This window comes from Vombatus ursinus, unplaced genomic scaffold, assembly GCF_900497805.2.
Source record: "Vombatus ursinus unplaced genomic scaffold, bare-nosed wombat genome assembly UNPS02011334.1, whole genome shotgun sequence".
Classification (NCBI taxonomy): domain Eukaryota; kingdom Metazoa; phylum Chordata; class Mammalia; order Diprotodontia; family Vombatidae; genus Vombatus; species Vombatus ursinus.
This window is the reverse complement of record NW_020951112.1, coordinates 4,607,061-4,623,789: the sequence shown is the minus strand read 5'-3', so window position 1 is coordinate 4,623,789 and position 16,729 is coordinate 4,607,061. Positions and strand designations below refer to the sequence as shown.

Below are 16,729 nucleotides of genomic sequence, written 5' to 3'. Positions count from 1 at the left end.
CTCTCTCTCTCTCTCTCTCTCTCTCTCTCTCTCTCTCTCTCTCTCTCCCTTTTAAAGAGAAGGGGAGATGGGAAGAAGAGAAAATTCATTTGTAAATTTTTTAAAAAGCAATTTAAAAGTTAAAAAAAAAGATCCTTTGCATCTAACTTCAAGGGATGGTAGTCATTCACCAGCTCCAAAAAAATTCTACATACCAGCTAGCAGGTTAGGTACACATGGGGAGTGGGCTGAATGAGCCTCCCAGTGTAAGTTTACAAAAACCACAACGACCCTTTCAGCAGACCAGGGTACTGTTTTTATTTGCTCTTCTGGGAAGCGGTTTGTATAGAATTTTTTGTGGATATAAAACTACTTGTATCCATTGGAAATTTAGCTCAAAAGGCAGATACCACAGTAATTTTCTTTTTAGTATTAAGAAAACCAAGAGATGTATACAGTTTGCATTTGCATGATGAAAACCATCTTACCTTTGGAAGGAGCTGGATCGCCTGCAGAATTCTTTGTCTGTGTCCAGAATTAAGGATACCAATTTCCAACAAATCCTGATCCTCCATCACATTGCTTCCCTGAAATTGAAGGAGACAGGTTGTTCAAGCGGGAATTTGAACTGAGGGCCCCTGACTCCCAAATCCAATATTTCCTCCCACCCCCAACACCTGAAACAACTGGGAGTCTCTTGAGTTTGTTTTGCCTAACTATTTCCTTTGGAATAAGAGAGATTTCTATGAGGTGGAGAAGGACTTATTAGGATGATGTCAATGTTTATAAAAACAACTCCAACACATCAAAACATTTAAAAGTTATTTTAAAAGCAACTGAGGCACAATTGCTAAGACTGACTGTCTTCAGTCACAAAAAAGTAAGAAGCTTAGGAAGAAGTGTATTTCGTGTAGTTTTGAGAGTTGAATTATTTTTTGACGTGAATCAGGATGGCGTAAACTGGGTATGAAACACTAAGACTAATTCTGTTGTTTGGCAAATGAAGAAATAAATGAATCAGCGTAAATGAGCAAACATAAACAAACAAAAAATAAATAAAGTCTCCATCACCTTTTATTAAATTACAGAGCTTCCATTGGGTAACTGCCAAAAAGCTACTAGGTTCCTAGGATATATTAAGAGCAGTATGGTGTCTAGAATGAGAAAAGATACTACCAGGGAAGGGAACTTGAGGCCTGGAGGCCACATGTGGCCTTCTAAGTCCTTGGGCACAGCCTTTTGATTGAGTCCAAGTTTTATAGAACAAACCCTTTTATTAAGGGGATTTTTTTTCTGTGAAGTTTGGATTCAGGCAAAGGGCCTCACTTGAGGATGTAGAGGGCCATATGTGGCCTCAAGGGCTCAGGTTCCACACCCCGTCTGGCTTGGTCAGACCACATCAAGTGATCAAAGGATAATCATCTGATTAATTGCCTACTGTGTGTTAGGAACTGGGTGAGGCCATGAGAAGACAAGGACAGAAATGAAACAATACTTACTCTCAAGGAATTTATATTCTATAAAAGGATATAGCATGTACACATATGAATATATACAGAATAAAGTAAATATAAGATATTTTCAGCTGGGACCATGTGTTTGCAGTTGGAAGAAATCTCATGAGTCAACTACTCCAATTGCCTTATTTTATAGAAAACTGAAGTTTAGGGAAGTTAAATAACACATACCATTACACAGAGGTAGAATCTGAACTTGGGTCTCATGGCTCAAAAGTCAGTACTCTTTCTGCCAGTCCTCTATACTTTTGTTCTCTGGCCAGATTGGGACTCTTGCCAGATAGGAATGAGGGGGAACAGGCAGAAAGAAGAAGAATGACTGACAAACCCCTGATCGCAGCGCCTGTAGCAAAAAAAAAAATTCTCCTAAGCCTTTTCTACCCTCATCTAGCTTACTCAAATGCGACATTAGATGTAAGTATATTGTAAACTTTAAAATACTTTATAGACATTATTTCTCATGGCTAACACATCATAGTGGTGGGTTGCTCGGGAGGGCTCTATCAGAGTCCCAAGCAATAGAAACCAATTCCATCACAAGGGGATGCCCAGCTACTCAGAGTTTAGAGCCACAGCCCAATCTCAGAATGAATTTTTCTGCAGATTATTTCACTGGATGTGAGAGATCTGGTTAAATCCCTCATTGTACAAATGAGGAAACTGTGGCACAGAGAGAAATTTCCTCCTTGTAGTCCATCCCAGACATTATGCCCTGTAGGAATCAACCTTTTCATCTCTGGACTTTCCATACTGGCGCCCTGATGCCATGATTGGTGAGTTATCATACATGGTCCACCTCATCTAACATGGTTCCAGGAATGTCCCATTTTACTGCATAGCCATCTTTGTGCCAAGCGACCATTCAGTGTCCTCCAAAGCTCCTACTTTTCTAGTCCTGGAGCCACAATCAAATCAACGCTGCCACTGTGTGTCAATCTATTCAGCCAGGGTTCCAATCACCACCCCTTTAACTGTCCAAACCAAAACACTGTTGGCGTGGTGTTCTCCTATTAGCGTAGGGCATGGACTGTATTTACTTTTATACTTGTAACCTTAGTGCTCAACATAGAGTTTGGTGCATAGTAAGTGCTTAACACATCTAGGTTCCAATTAGCGCTAATATCTGGGTCCCAATTAGTGCAAATAATGCATCTCTGGAAGTGGTTGTATATATCTGAATTCATATATTTAAAGTTATAATTATGTAAAATATGGTAACTGGCTCTAGCCCAATGGAAATATTCAGAATGAATTTGAATAATGCAACCACTTCAGTAGGATTCATTATTCACATTAATGGGGACCTAGCTGTAAATTCTTTTCCTTTCCTGTCACAGGGAACACAGATTAGATTTAGTTGCTTGGTACTAGAAGGAAGAACTAATAATGTTAATAACAGCACTTTAAGGTTTGCAAAGTTTATATATTTTATCCTTCCCTCCCTCCTTTCCTTCCTTCCTTCCTCTCTTCCTTCCTTCCTTCCTCTCTCATTCATTCAAAAAATCCTTATAGTCTACTTACTTTAGGTTGATGCATTTATTAAGGCTTCTTTTGTTCCCCTGAGTATAAAACAGTGCTACTTTTAATTGAAGTTGCTTCTCAGACTTATCCTGTCCTTCTAAGCAGGGAAGGTTTTCTTTTTTTCTTTTCTTCTTCTTTTTTTCTTTCTTTCTTTTTATTTATTTTTTTGGAAGGTTTTCTTCAAACTACCTTTCACAGTGTTGCTACCACTTCTGCATCTCAGGGGCCATAATGGATGGCTAAGAAATGGGTGACCCATGAAACCAGATAGTACAAGAGTCCTCATATCTTTTCTGTGTACCAACAGTTGTTTTTACGCTATTAATAAACGTTGGGGTGAGTTCAAGTGTGTAGCTCTGCTTCTGTTCCTTACAAGCTAGGATTGTACCATTCCAGAAGATATTGAAAAGCTGAAGAGTATCTAGAGGAAAGGAAGGGGACTTCAAGCTGTCGCATGATGGCTAGTTGCTGGTACAAGGAACATTATCCTAGAGAAGCCAGGGGAGCTATGAAGGACATTTTCAAATACTGGAAGAACTGTCACATGGAAGACAAATTAGATTTAGTTGCTTGGTTCTAGAAGGAAGAACTAATAATCACAACAACAGCACTTTAAGGTTTGCAAAGTATTTTACATAGTTTACCTTATTTTATTCTGAGGTAAATGCCATTACACCATTTTATAGATGATGAAACTGAGGCTCAGAGAGATTAAGTGACTTGTCCAGGGTCATACAGCTAGCCAGTGTCTAAGGCAGAATTCAAACCTGAGTCTGCTCTATTCACTGCACCAACTAGCAACTTTAGGACCAACGGGTAGAAGTTATGCGAAAGAATAATGGATAGATGTCATAGAAAGGAAGCTTTGATTCAACATAAGGTAGGATCTAGAAAAAGCAATGTCTCTGGAATGAGAAGACCTAGATTTAAATACTGCTTCTAATGCTTACTAGGCAGCTAGTTGGTGCTGTGGTTACAGTGGTGGACTTGGAGTCAGGAAGATCTGTGTTCAAATCCTGCCTCAGACACTTACTAGCTGTGTGACTCTGGGCAAATCATTTAGCCTCTGTTTGCCTTAGTTTCCTTATCTATAAAATGGGGATGATGATGATGATAATCATAAAATATCCACCTTCAAGGGTTGTTATTTTGCAAACACTTTAAGGTTTGTATATAGGGTGACTTTGCACTGCCCTCTCTCACTCAAATCAAAGTCAATTTCAAGTCATGTCATCATCTCTCTGATGTCATGGTCCTCTTTGAGAACGAAGGACAAATCACACACAGCAAACACACACACAACAACAACAATCACAATATATAAAAACTGTTATTATTATGATTATTCCTACTATTGCTACTGCTATCTGTGTGACCTTGGATAAGTCATGTAGCACCCAAGGGCTTCAGTTTCTTGACCTGGAAAATGAGGGGGCTGGGCTATATAGCCTCAGAGTTCCTGTTTGGCTCTATGATCTATAGGTTCTATGATATTCTGAAATGAAATGGACTGCCTTGCTGGACAGTGAGTTTCTCATCACTGGATATATTCAGACAAGAGCTCGATAAACACTGGTCAAGGATATTTTGATAAGGATTCACACCTAGGTTAGAGGGTTGGGCAAAGATCCTAAGACCGCCAAGGTTTTCTTTAGTTCTACTAACCTATGAGTCCATAATTCTGGCACCTAATAAATCATGCTTGTCGAGAAAAGAGGGTCAAGTATCTTTGCTGCCAATTTGTTAGAGACGTAAAGAAGAGATCCCATTAGCATCCGGCAGATTGCACTGACTGTCACCTTGTTCACAAGAGCCTCTGAAAGTGTTGATTTCAGTATTTAGAGCCTGAAGTGTTTTTGGCCAAGGCTACTTGGCTTCTTTTCACAGACACTACTAGAATGACTGAGAGGCACCTTTCAATGCTTCTTTGTAGAATTACTGTGGGAAGCCCAGACATGTTTATGGACGGTGTTAAAAAGTCAATGGTTAATGCTATATTCTCTTCAGGGTCAATTTCCCAGCAGAGAATGAATAGATTTATCAACCTTGATTTTCAAAAAATGAGTGAAAGATTTTGGAGTGTAGTATACATTATTAGAACTTGATCTATTCACAATGGAGGATACCAATGGAAACACGTAAGTTGCAATAATATGGGTTTCCTTGCTCGTAAAACAAGTGGGCTCAACTGTATGATATTTATGGTCCCCTCTAGCTCTGAAATTCTAAGATTGTAAAGTAGATTTTTAAACTGGATTAAATTAGAAACTGTATGAAAAAGCATTTAAAAATGATTTCTTCTCAATTTTTTCAAATTATCTTGTTTAATCAGCACTTTTAGTTCTTTTGGGTGAAACCTGAATGTGAGAGAGACTATTGGATATATCCAACTTCAAAAAAAATCTTTGTAGTTAATTCTGTGATATTTTCAGGGGTGTGTTTGTAAATGTTTACCAACTGGCTCTCTGAAAAAAAATCATGATACACTTTTAAATTTAATCTGAATTAATAACATTTTAAACCATTACTTTCTTAAGCTTAAACAATGAATGGAACAACAGATCAAGCCCTCCCTTGCAGCATTTGCTGATTTCTGAGGTGTAAATGGTCACACTTATAATCGAATAATCGGCCTTCTGGAGTAGGTGCGAGGGGTCTCAAGCACACTTCCAGATATTTTCCTTCACAGGACTTCTTCTTTTGTGATATAGGACCCATAATGAATTACCACCATTTAGTATACTATAGTGAAATAACGTGCTGATTTGCATGAGTGACGGAAGCTTCCACACTTGGTTCTACACTTCCATATTGGTCTCATATTAATGAAATAACAAGTTTAGATTAGGGGATACTCATTCAGAGCAATATCAAAATAATTTGTGGCTCAAACAGGGACCCTAATTATAGGAGACAAGTCAAATCAACACTAATTTATTAAGTACCTACTATGTGCTAGGCATTGTGCTAAGCTGCAGATTCAAGGAAAAGCAAAAAATACCCCCTGCCCTCTAGGTCCCCATAATCTAATGGGGAGGGGGAGGCAATATGCAGATAACTATATGCAAACAAGATAAATACAGGATAAATGGGAAATAATCACAGAGCAAACACACTAACTAGCATTAGTGAGGACAGGGAAAGACTCCAAAGCTAAGGCATTTGATATTTGCTTGTACATTAGCAGAGCTCTTTTAGGTTTTATAAAGTAATTTCCTCACTGTTTGGTGAGGTTGGTATTTTTTATTCTCACTTTCTAGAGAAAGCAGTTGAGGCACAGGGAAGTTAAATTACATGGTCTGGCACAGGGTTGGGGAATCTATAGTCTCGAGGCCACATGTGGCCCTCTAGGTCTTCAAGTACAGCCCTTTGACTGAATCCAAACTTCACAGAACAAATCTGAAGTTCAGTCAAAGGACTGCACTTGAGGACCTAGTGGGCCACGTGTGCTGTCGAGGCTACAGATTTCCCACCCCTGGTCTGGAACATCTAACTAGCAAATGCTAGAGAAGGACTTCAACCAGGGCTCTTTCCTCCAGGCTCATGGGCTCTTCTCATTATACCACACTGCTTCCATAAAATAGCAAATTCTGGATGGATAATCTGGAGGGAATTCTTGTCTCTAATGTTCTCCTTCCTGTGGCTGGGCTTCTCAGATGTCCTGTGGAGCTGTTCTTCAGAACTCCCCTCCTGTAACTTTCTGATCAGTTATAGCTTGTTTTCCCTAAACATCAAGCCAGAGGATGTGTTAAATCACGTCTTTTAGGGATCCCTTGTTTCAACTCAGTCATTTTTCAGTTGCGTGACCTCATTTGGGATTTTATTGGCAAGACTGGAGTGGTTTGTCATTTCCTTCTCCACTCATTTCAACTCATACTAAACTTACACAAACTGAAAATATGACTGTCTCTTTTCCACCTGACTTTCTGATCCAGTGAGATGTTTTTGTTTTTGTAAGGGCCATATGTCTTTTTAAGTTCTGGAGACTGATACCTACATTCACAAATACATGGAGAGTCATTTTATTTTCAAAAATACATTGTAATTGATTTTTTATGCAGTTTATATTTCCCTATGCATAATGCACCCCTTCTCTCTCTCAGAAGGCCATCTCTAATAACACAGAATAAATGAGAAAAAGTGGGGACAGTTCAACAAAAAATGCTGAAAATGTTTGAAATTATATTCAATAGTCCCCATCTATAGTCCCCCACCTCTCCTAAGAAGTTGGGGGGGGGTACCTTTCCATATTTCTTTTTTGGGGTCAAGCTTGATTGTTATAATTTCATAAGTACATATGTAATGCTTAATTTAGGTAAATCCTGAATGGGTTTCTTTTGCCCTAACAAACAATTTATCCCATCCCCAAAGGGAGGGGGCAAATGGTCACATAGTGCCTTGGTTCTATGACTTGAAGTATCAAATACTTAGAATTGAAAATATCATGATTTTTGTAACCAATATAGGTTCCTCTATTTCTGTCTCTCTGTCTTTGTTTCTGGGTGTCTCTGTCTCTATCTCCATCCTTATCATCCATATTTATAGGTGTCTATCTGTCTGTCTCTCATTCTCTCCCTGCCTCCTTCCCCCCCTATCATTTACATCTGTATAAACATACCTAACTTCAACATCATCTGCATTCATTGGAAAGAGTGCTGGATGACAGTCCTGCTATGGGAACCACTCTGTGCCTCAGTTTCCACATTTGAATAATGGGAAGAATGGTAACTTTAACATGTACTCCCACAAAATTGTTTTGAGGCACAAATGACAATTTAGGTAGAATTCCTTGTAAATCTTAAAGATTTATATCAATGCTAGTTCTCATTTTCATAAGGCAAAATTAAAAATGAATAGGACTTTTCCCATTGCCTCTCTCAAGGTAAGCACTCTAAATGTTTGAGGAATTGATTAGAATGGAATGTCAACAAATGGGGCCGAGCTTATATATATAAACGTAGTTGGTCTCTCAATTTTTTTGCGGTCGGAGTCTCTGTACCTATCATACTGATGATGCCAATAATGATGATGGGGATGATAAATGATTTTAATTTGGCATTATGCAGTTTTCAAAGCACTGCACACATATTTCCTTACTTAAATCTCTGAGAAGTAGGTATGACAAGTATTGCAAATGAGGAAACTGAGGCTCAGAAAGCTTAAGTGAGTTGTCCAGGGAAAGAAAGAAATAAGCATTTATTAAGTACCTACTATGTTCCAGGCACTGTGCTAAGCACTTTACAACTATTATCTCATTTGATCCTCACAACAAACTTGGGAAGTGGATGCTATTATTATCTTTATTTTACAGGGGAAGATGGCAGCTAGGTGGCGCAGTGGATAAAGTGCTGGGCCTGGACCCAGGAAGACACATCTTCCTGAGTTTAAGTCTGGCCTCAGACACTGACCCTGGGCAAGTCACTTAGCCCTATTTGCCTCAGTTTTCTCATGGAGAAAGAAATGGCAAACCACTCTAGTATCTTTGCCAAGAAAAATTCCAAATGGGATGATGAAGAGTCAGACATGACTGAAAAAACTGAACAACAAACAGCTGGGGAAACTGAGGCAGATAGAGATCCTTGCCAAGGGTCATCCAGCTAGTAAGGTTCTGGGGACAAATTTGAATTCAAGTCTTCCTGACCGCAAGCCCAGTGCTCTGTGCACTGTGGGACCACCTAGCTGCCTCTGGATCACCACCAACTCAGGCCTTACTGCCTCCCAGTTCAGCACTCCATTATTCATTCACTCTTCTATGCATTAACCCAAACAATATTGTAATTTCTTTTGGAGCACTGCTTTCAAAGTCAGATCCTATAATTTCCAGGTAGAGAGGAGGGGAAACTGTTTTCCTAACTTCAAAGCTGGTTTCTGATGCCAAATGGTATTGTCCAGTTTTATCACATACATAGGTATAGGTACCACAGGTACTACCTACCATTGCAAATTTGGCTACAAGAGAATTTTGGCTATTTTCAAACATCAGAACTACCTTCCAAAAACCAAAGTTTGTTGCCATCAGCGAAATATGAAAGAGGTTGGCCTTTGCATCAGGGCAAAGAGTTCTGACTTCAGAGTCAGAGGACCTGGGTTCAAGTCTTCACTCTGACCCTTTCTACATTGCAAGTGAGTTTCCTCATTTATAAAACAGAAGAGGATATTAGACTAGAAATCAAGGGATTTTAATCTTTTTTTTTCTTGCATCATGGACCCCTTTGGAAGTCTGATGAAGTGTATGCACCCCTTCTCAGAATCATGTTTTTAAGGTATAAAATAAAAATGCATAGAACTAGAAAGGAAATTAAGTATGTGGAAATTGTTATCCAACAAAAAATTCATGGACCTAATTAAGAACCTCTAGTCTAGTGATGTTTAAGGTCCTTTCTACTTATAGATTCTTGAGTACAAGCCTCAAATGATTCAAAGACTCTGAAAGAAATTCACAAGAGGAATAAATGTTGGGTGCTATGAATGCCTCATTGAAATGGATGTTGTCTCCCAAGATGACTCCACAGTAAGGCACATCTCTTGTCTGGGTCTCTCAGTTCTGGAATATTTGTTAAAAAGACAGGATTTGTATCCAAAAGGATGTAAATTCCTTTAAGGCAGAACTGTTTCATCTATTTCTCTGCATCCCTGGTTCCTGCCATACAGCTGTCACTTAATACAGGCTTGCTGAAATGCACTGGCTTAAATAACCACTATATTTTCAACTGGCTAATTTTTGAACACATATGAATACAAATCTCCCCCGTGGGACCATTTGTGAAAATCGTGGCCCTTAAGTTCAGCAAATAATGTTCCCTGACGATCTGAATAGCCCTCCCTAGATGCCTGGTAAGCATCAGTATATGATTTAACGTACAACTGTGAAGGTATTAGGGACATCCTGGGAAAGTATGAGGGACAGGAAAGCCTCATTACTCAGAGTTTTGAAGCCTCCTGGGGAGCAGGCCCTCAGGAATGACAGATGTAGCCACGAGGAAGGTACTCAGCTCTCCCATCCTTCTGCCTGATTCCCTCCTCCAGCTGTCTGAGTCAACTCTGATCACAACTCTGATTTTGTCCTTCACCACTCTTTAAAATGAACTGGACAGCTGTACACAATAATGATTAACGTCTACGGGGAACTTTAAGATTTAATACAGTGAGTTTTTCCCAACATTCTGTGAAGATGGCCATGGAAATATTATTAACCCTATTTTACAGATGAGGAAAGTGAGTCCTGAAGAGGGGAGACTGACATTTATCTATGGTCATGAGGACAACTAGAAGATACCAGATTTGAACCCAGGTCTTCTGATACCAAATCTCAGGCTGTTATCTTACAGAATTCAAGCTGCTTCTATACAGCATGGCTTGTGGGCACTGTTCACTTGGTAGCCAAATCAATGTTCATTTATTAAGTGCCTACTATTTGCCAGTCACTGCGCTAAGCACCAAGCATCCATTTTCTTTTGTAACATGGGGTACAATACACTGATGACCCTAGATACTCTCTGAAGCTGTTTGCTTCTTTTGCGGCACTCTCAGCAGCTAGGTGATGCAGAAGGTAGAGTATTATGCCCAGAGTTATGAAGACTTGGGTTCAAATCTAGCCTCAGACCCTTACTAGCTGTGTGATCCTGGGCAGCCACATTACTTCTGTCTGCCTCAGCTTCCTCAACTGTAAAATGGGGATAACTGTAGCACCTGGAAGGGTCACTGTGAGGAACAAATGAGGTAATATTTGTAAATCACTTAGCACTGTGCCTGGCACATAGTAGGTGCCTAATTACTGCTTGTTCTCTTCCCCTTCCCCTGCTAATCCAGAGATAACATTTAGGAACAAGAAACAATCATTGATCAAGATGTCTTTTTTTTTAAACAACCGTAGCATAATGTAAATAGTTTGGGGGAGATACAATCCCCTTATTGAACTTCTCCATGGATACTAATTTGGTCCAGCTCCACAAAAAAGAAAAAAAATGTTTTCTCTTCTATATTCAGTTTTCATCTTTTAAATGACGTCAACATAAGCTGGAGTTAGGTTGGGATAAATCTCTATGAACATTAATTGAAATCCTTATGACAACATGAACTTGCATTTATATTGTGCTCAAATGCAGTGAAAGTATGGTCCACAAATCCCTGGGAGAAGTAGGGGTCTCCATGACCCTTTCAGGGGTTCACTGAGGTCAAAACCAATTTTCATAATAATATCCCGGCATTATGCGCTTATAAATTACTCCTTTCTTTTCCAACAACATATCCGTGTAAGGTCAGATTTTCTTCAAACACTTCAGCCAAAACAATGTACCACAACAGATAGGATGCAGAAGAAGATATGAGAATCTAGCCATCTTCTACTAATCCAGACCTTAAAATTGGTTTGCAAAAATATGTAAAACAATGACACTGTTCTCAAAAATTTTTTTTGTTTTAGAAAATATAGCTATTTTTCATAAAATGACATTTATGTGAATATATAATGAATATAGCAATGCTATTTTAAATTAATTAATAAATTATTTAAAACTTTATCAATTTTAATTTCTAATATGCTAAACACAGATAAATATAGACCACATGAACAAAAGCTCACTGGTGTCTTTAATTTTTGAGTTGTAAAGAGGTTCTGAGACCAGAAAATTTGAGAAGCGCTGCTCTATTTTCCAAAGCACATTCTTCATAAGAACCCTGTGGGATACAGGGTGTAAATATTATCACATCCATTTCACACATGAGGGAAAATGAGGCACAGAGTGGTCAAATGACTTGCTCAGGATTAAACAGATGGCAGTTTGTCAGAGATATGTGAACACAGGCCTCCAGATTCCATGTTCAGTCCTCTATCTGCTTCTTGCCCACAAATGTCAGATTTCCTTTTACTTTGGTAGAGCATTTTAATATAAAAAGAATTCTTTTTTTTTAAAGAAAGCAATGCATTTTATTTAGTGTAATTTCATCTTATAAAACCATATTTCTTGAATCATGTGATAGTGCCACGAACTTGAGCAGTGAAAATTCTCTTTTCTGAATCTTTATGTGTTCTTTAAATTTTTTTTATTTTTAATTAATTTATTTTGATTTATCAACAATCACTTCCATAAGCTTTTGAGTTTTAAATTTTTCTCCCCTTCCCTCCCCACCTCCCTCCCCAAGACAGTGCACAATTTGATATAGGCTATACATATACATTCCTATTAAATGTATTTTCACATTAGTGATGCTGTAAGTAAGAATTAGAACCAATAGAAAGAACCACCAGAAAGAGGAAACAAAACACAGCAGAAGAAAAAAATAGCAAATAGTATGCTTCAATGTGCATTCAAACTCCATAGCTCTTTCTTTGGATGTGGATAGCATTTTCCATCATGAAGCCTTTGAAGATGTCTTAGATCCTTGTACTGCTGATAAGAGTTAAGTCTATCAATATTAGTCATAGCACAACAGGACTATTACTATGTATAATATTCTCCTGGTTCTGCTCGTTTCACTCAGCATCAGTCCATACAAATCTTTCCAGGTCTTTCTGAAGTCCACTTGCTCATCATTTCTTATAGTACAATAGTATTCCATTACATTCATATACCACAACTTGTTTAGCCATTCCCCACTTGATCAACATCCCCTCAATTTCCAGTTCTTTGCCAACACAGAAAGAGCTGCTGTAAATATTTTTGTACATGTTGGTCCTTTCCCAATTGTATGATCTCTTTGGGATACAGGCCTAGAAGTGCTATTGCTGGGTCAAAAGGTATACACATTTTTATAGCCCTTTGGCCATAGTTCCAAATTGCTCTCCAAAATGGTTGGATCAGTTTGCAACTCCACCAATAATGCATTAGCGTTCCAATTTTACCCCATCTTCTCCAACATTTATCATTGTCCTGTTTTGTCACGTTGGCCAATCTGATACATGTGATGTGGTACCTCAGAGTTGTTTTGATTGCCATTTCTCTAATCAGTAGTGTTTAGAGCATTTTTTCATAGGACTATAGATGGCTTTAATGTCTTCATCTGAGAACTGCCTTTTCATATTCTTTGACCATTTATCAATTGGGGAATGACTTGTATTCTTATAAACTTGACTTGATTCTCTATATATTTTAGAGATGAGGCCCTTATCAGAGACACTGGTTATAAAAATTCTTTCCCGATTTTCTACTTTCCTTCTAATCTTGGTTGCATTGGCTTTGTTTGTGCAAACACTTTTCAATTTATTGTAATCAAAGTTATCCATTTTGCCTTTCATAATGTTCTCTATCTCCTGTTTGGTCATGAATTCTTCTGTTCTCCATAAATCTTAAAGGTAAACTATTCCTTGCTCTCTCAGTTTGCTTACAGTATCAGCCTTTATATCTAAGTCATGAACCCATTTTGACTTTATTTTGGTATATGGTGTGAGATTTTGATTTATGCCTAATTTCTACCATACTCTTTTCCAGTTTTCCCAGGAGTTTTTGTCAAAGAGTGGGTTCTTATCCCAGAAGCTGGGGTCTTTGGGTTTATCAAATAATAGATTACGATATTCATTGACTGCTATGTCTTGCATATTTAACCTATTCCACTGATCCACCACTCTATTTCTTAGCCAGTACCAAGTAGTTTTGATGATTGCTGCTTTATAGTTCAATTTAAGATCTGGAATGGCTAGGCCATCTTCTCCTGCATTTCTTTTCATTAGTTCCCTTGATATTCTGGACCTTTTGGTATTCCAAATGAATCTTGTTATTATTTTTTCTAACTCTATAAAATATTTTTTGGTAGTTTGATTGGTATGGCACTGAATAAATAAATTAGCTTAGGTAGAATTGTCATTTTTATTATATTAGCTTGGCCTACCCACAAGCAACTGATATTTTTCCAATTATTCAGATCTGACTTTATTTGTGTGAATAGTGTTTTGTAATTGTGTTCATAGAGTTCCTGGGTTTGTTTTGGGAGGTAGCTGCCTAAATATTTTATAATGTCTACAGTAACTTTGAATGGAATTTCTCTTTCTATCTCTTGCTGTTGGGCTTTGTTGGTAATATACAGAAATGCCAATGATATATGTGGGTTTATTTTATAGCCTACAACTTTACTAAAGTTGTTTATTATTTCAAGTGGTTTTTTACTTGATTCTCTGGGATTCTCTAAGTATATCATCATATCATCTGCAAAGAGTGATAGCTTTGTTTCTTCTTTGCCTATGCTAATACCTTCAATTTCTTTTTCTTCTCTTATTGCTAAAGCTAACATTTCCAGTATGATATTGAACAACACTGATGATAATGGACATCCTTATTTCACCCCCAATCTTATCTTGTAGGTACTATTACTGCTTTTTAAAGATGAGAAAAGTGGAGTTCAGAGATGATGGGTAATAGGTCCAATGTCACAGGATCACAGATCATTAGCTTCTGAGTATCAGAGCTGGAAGGGACCTTAGAGGACATGTAGTCCACCCCTCTTAGTTTTCATATGGGGAGGCTGAGGCTCCCAAAGGGCTAGAGGATCCAAGTTTTAGAGCAATAAGGGATCTTAAAGGTCATCTAGTCCAACACCCTCATTGGACAGGTGAGGAAAATGAAGGTCAGAGGTGTTAGGTGACTTGTACATGGACACACACTTATACATAGAGTAACTGAAACTAAAGTCCAAGTTTTCTAACTCTAGTAACTCCTCTTTCTTCTCATCTCTTCTTTTCTCTCCCCCCTCCTCTTTCTTTTTTTCCTTACCCTATTTTTTTTTTTTGGTGAGGCAATTGGGGTTAAGTGACTTGCCCAGGGTCACACAGCTAGTGAGTGTTCTGTGTCTGAGGCTGGATTTGAATTCAGGTCCTCCTGACTCCAGGGCCAGTGCTCTATCCAATGTGCCGCCTAGTTTTTTCTTCACTTTCTTCTCCTTCTTTTTCTCCCCCCCCTTCCTCCTTCTTTATCTCTTCACCTTTTACTCTTCTGCCTTCTCTTCTTCCTCCTTCATTTCCTTCTCCATTTTCTCCCCCTCCTCTTTCTCCTTCATCTCCTCCTCCTTCATTGTTCCCCCTCCTTCTCCTCCTTCATCTCCCCTTCCTTTTTCTTTCCTCCTTCTCCTCCTCTCCCATCCTTCTCTTCCTCCTCCTTCTCCTCTTCCCTATCACTTTGTCTCCTAATGGAGCTGTCCCACAGATGCTATCTTTTGTGAGCCTAGAAAGATGAGCCTGAATCTCAGTACTTTTTATTCAATTCCAAATAGCAGTCATTTCAGTTTTCCATAATCTTCCATCAAACAATGAATATAAAAGAAAGAGAAGAGGCTAGGAACTTGTCCGAGGAGCATTTCTGTGTAAAATCCATCCAGTGCGACATGAGAAGAGAGACCAGCAGCCAACAATTTGTGGTTGTTGTTGGTTGTAGTCATTGTTGTTATTTCGCAACTACTGTATACCTAGAAAGCCACAATCAAGTGACCAGAATTATAAACTAATAGATGACAAAGTGCCATAAAACATAAACTTCACAATTTCCTTAAGAACTCAACAAATAAACAATTGGACCTGGAGCCTTGTTACAGATGAAACTCTCATGTGTAATCACCAGGATTTAACAGTGACCCATAAAAATGTAAGAACAACATTTTTAAATAGATGTAGCCACAGTGAGCCCTCAAAATTTCTACCTTCTATGGAATAAAAGCTCTAAAAATACGGAGAACTACTGAAGAAATCAAAGCCATGTGGAAGCAGGAAGAGACCCCCATTGTGCCCATCCTACCACTGCTACTGAGGACCCTCTGAGCCTCTGCAGAACATCAGCCTCAATGGCAGGACTTCAGTGCAAATATGAAAACCAATCATTTTGACTGCTTGCACAATAATTGTTGAATGTTAATTATAAAAGACTAATAGGGCAGTGACTTCTGCCAGCATCATTTCTATCTGAGCTCCATCAAACAAAATGATGAGAATGATATAATAATAGAAACAATAATAATAATATCTAGTGCTGACTCAGACCTTGCTATCTAGCTCCAAGCCAGATAGAATGTGGGAGTCATTTTCTCCCATTCAGTTCTCCTCTATACGCTGTTTTCTCCCATTAGATTACAAGCTGCTTGAGGGAAGGGACTGTCTTGCTTGTCTTCATATTCCCACTATAGCCGTATTGCTTAGCATAGTGTCTGGCATGTAGTTAGCACTTAATAAATACTCTCTGTCTCTGTCTCTGTCTGTTTCTGTCTGTCTGTCTGTCTGTCTGTCTCTCTCGCTCACTCTCTCTCTCCCCCTTCCTCTCTCCTTCTCTGATACAGTGCTAGCCTAGTGCTTCTTTTATTGTTAACATTGCCTCTCAGAATTTGCTGTATTTTAACAAATTATTTTTCAACTCATAGAAAAATTACAGGATTTGGAAGGAACCTTAGATGACTATCTGCTCCATGTCCCTTATTTTTAAGCTTAAAAAAAAAACACCCTTACTACCCAAATATTAAAGATCTAGAAGCAGGAGTTTTTCAAATTCAAGCTCTGTGAATTTGTATTTTAAAATATTTTTATAACCATATTTCAGTATAAATGTTTTCCTTTGTAATTCTCTGTATTTTTTAAATTTATTTTTTCCACTTAATGGAATTTTATTTTTTTTCCAAATTACATATAAAAATACTTTTCAACATTCACTTTTATAAGATTTTTAGTTCCACATTTTTTTCTCCCTCCTTCTGGGCCCTTCCCCCCTTTCCCTCCCCCCTCCCTAATCTCCTCCCCAATAAAA

The 16,729-nt window shown here is 38.3% G+C and overlaps 1 protein-coding gene across 13 annotated transcripts in view; it reads right to left on the bottom strand.

Moving 5' to 3' along the window:
• The window catches only part of ANKS1B (ankyrin repeat and sterile alpha motif domain containing 1B), a 1,327,097-nt gene that overhangs the window by 411,763 nt on the left and 898,605 nt on the right, over positions 1-16,729 (bottom strand). For all 13 annotated transcript variants that reach the window (XM_027855805.1, XM_027855806.1, XM_027855807.1 and 10 more), the window contains one exon: positions 468-566. In XM_027855805.1, coding sequence (XP_027711606.1) covers positions 468-566 — 99 coding nt within the window. The remainder of the gene's footprint in view (positions 1-467; positions 567-16,729) is intronic.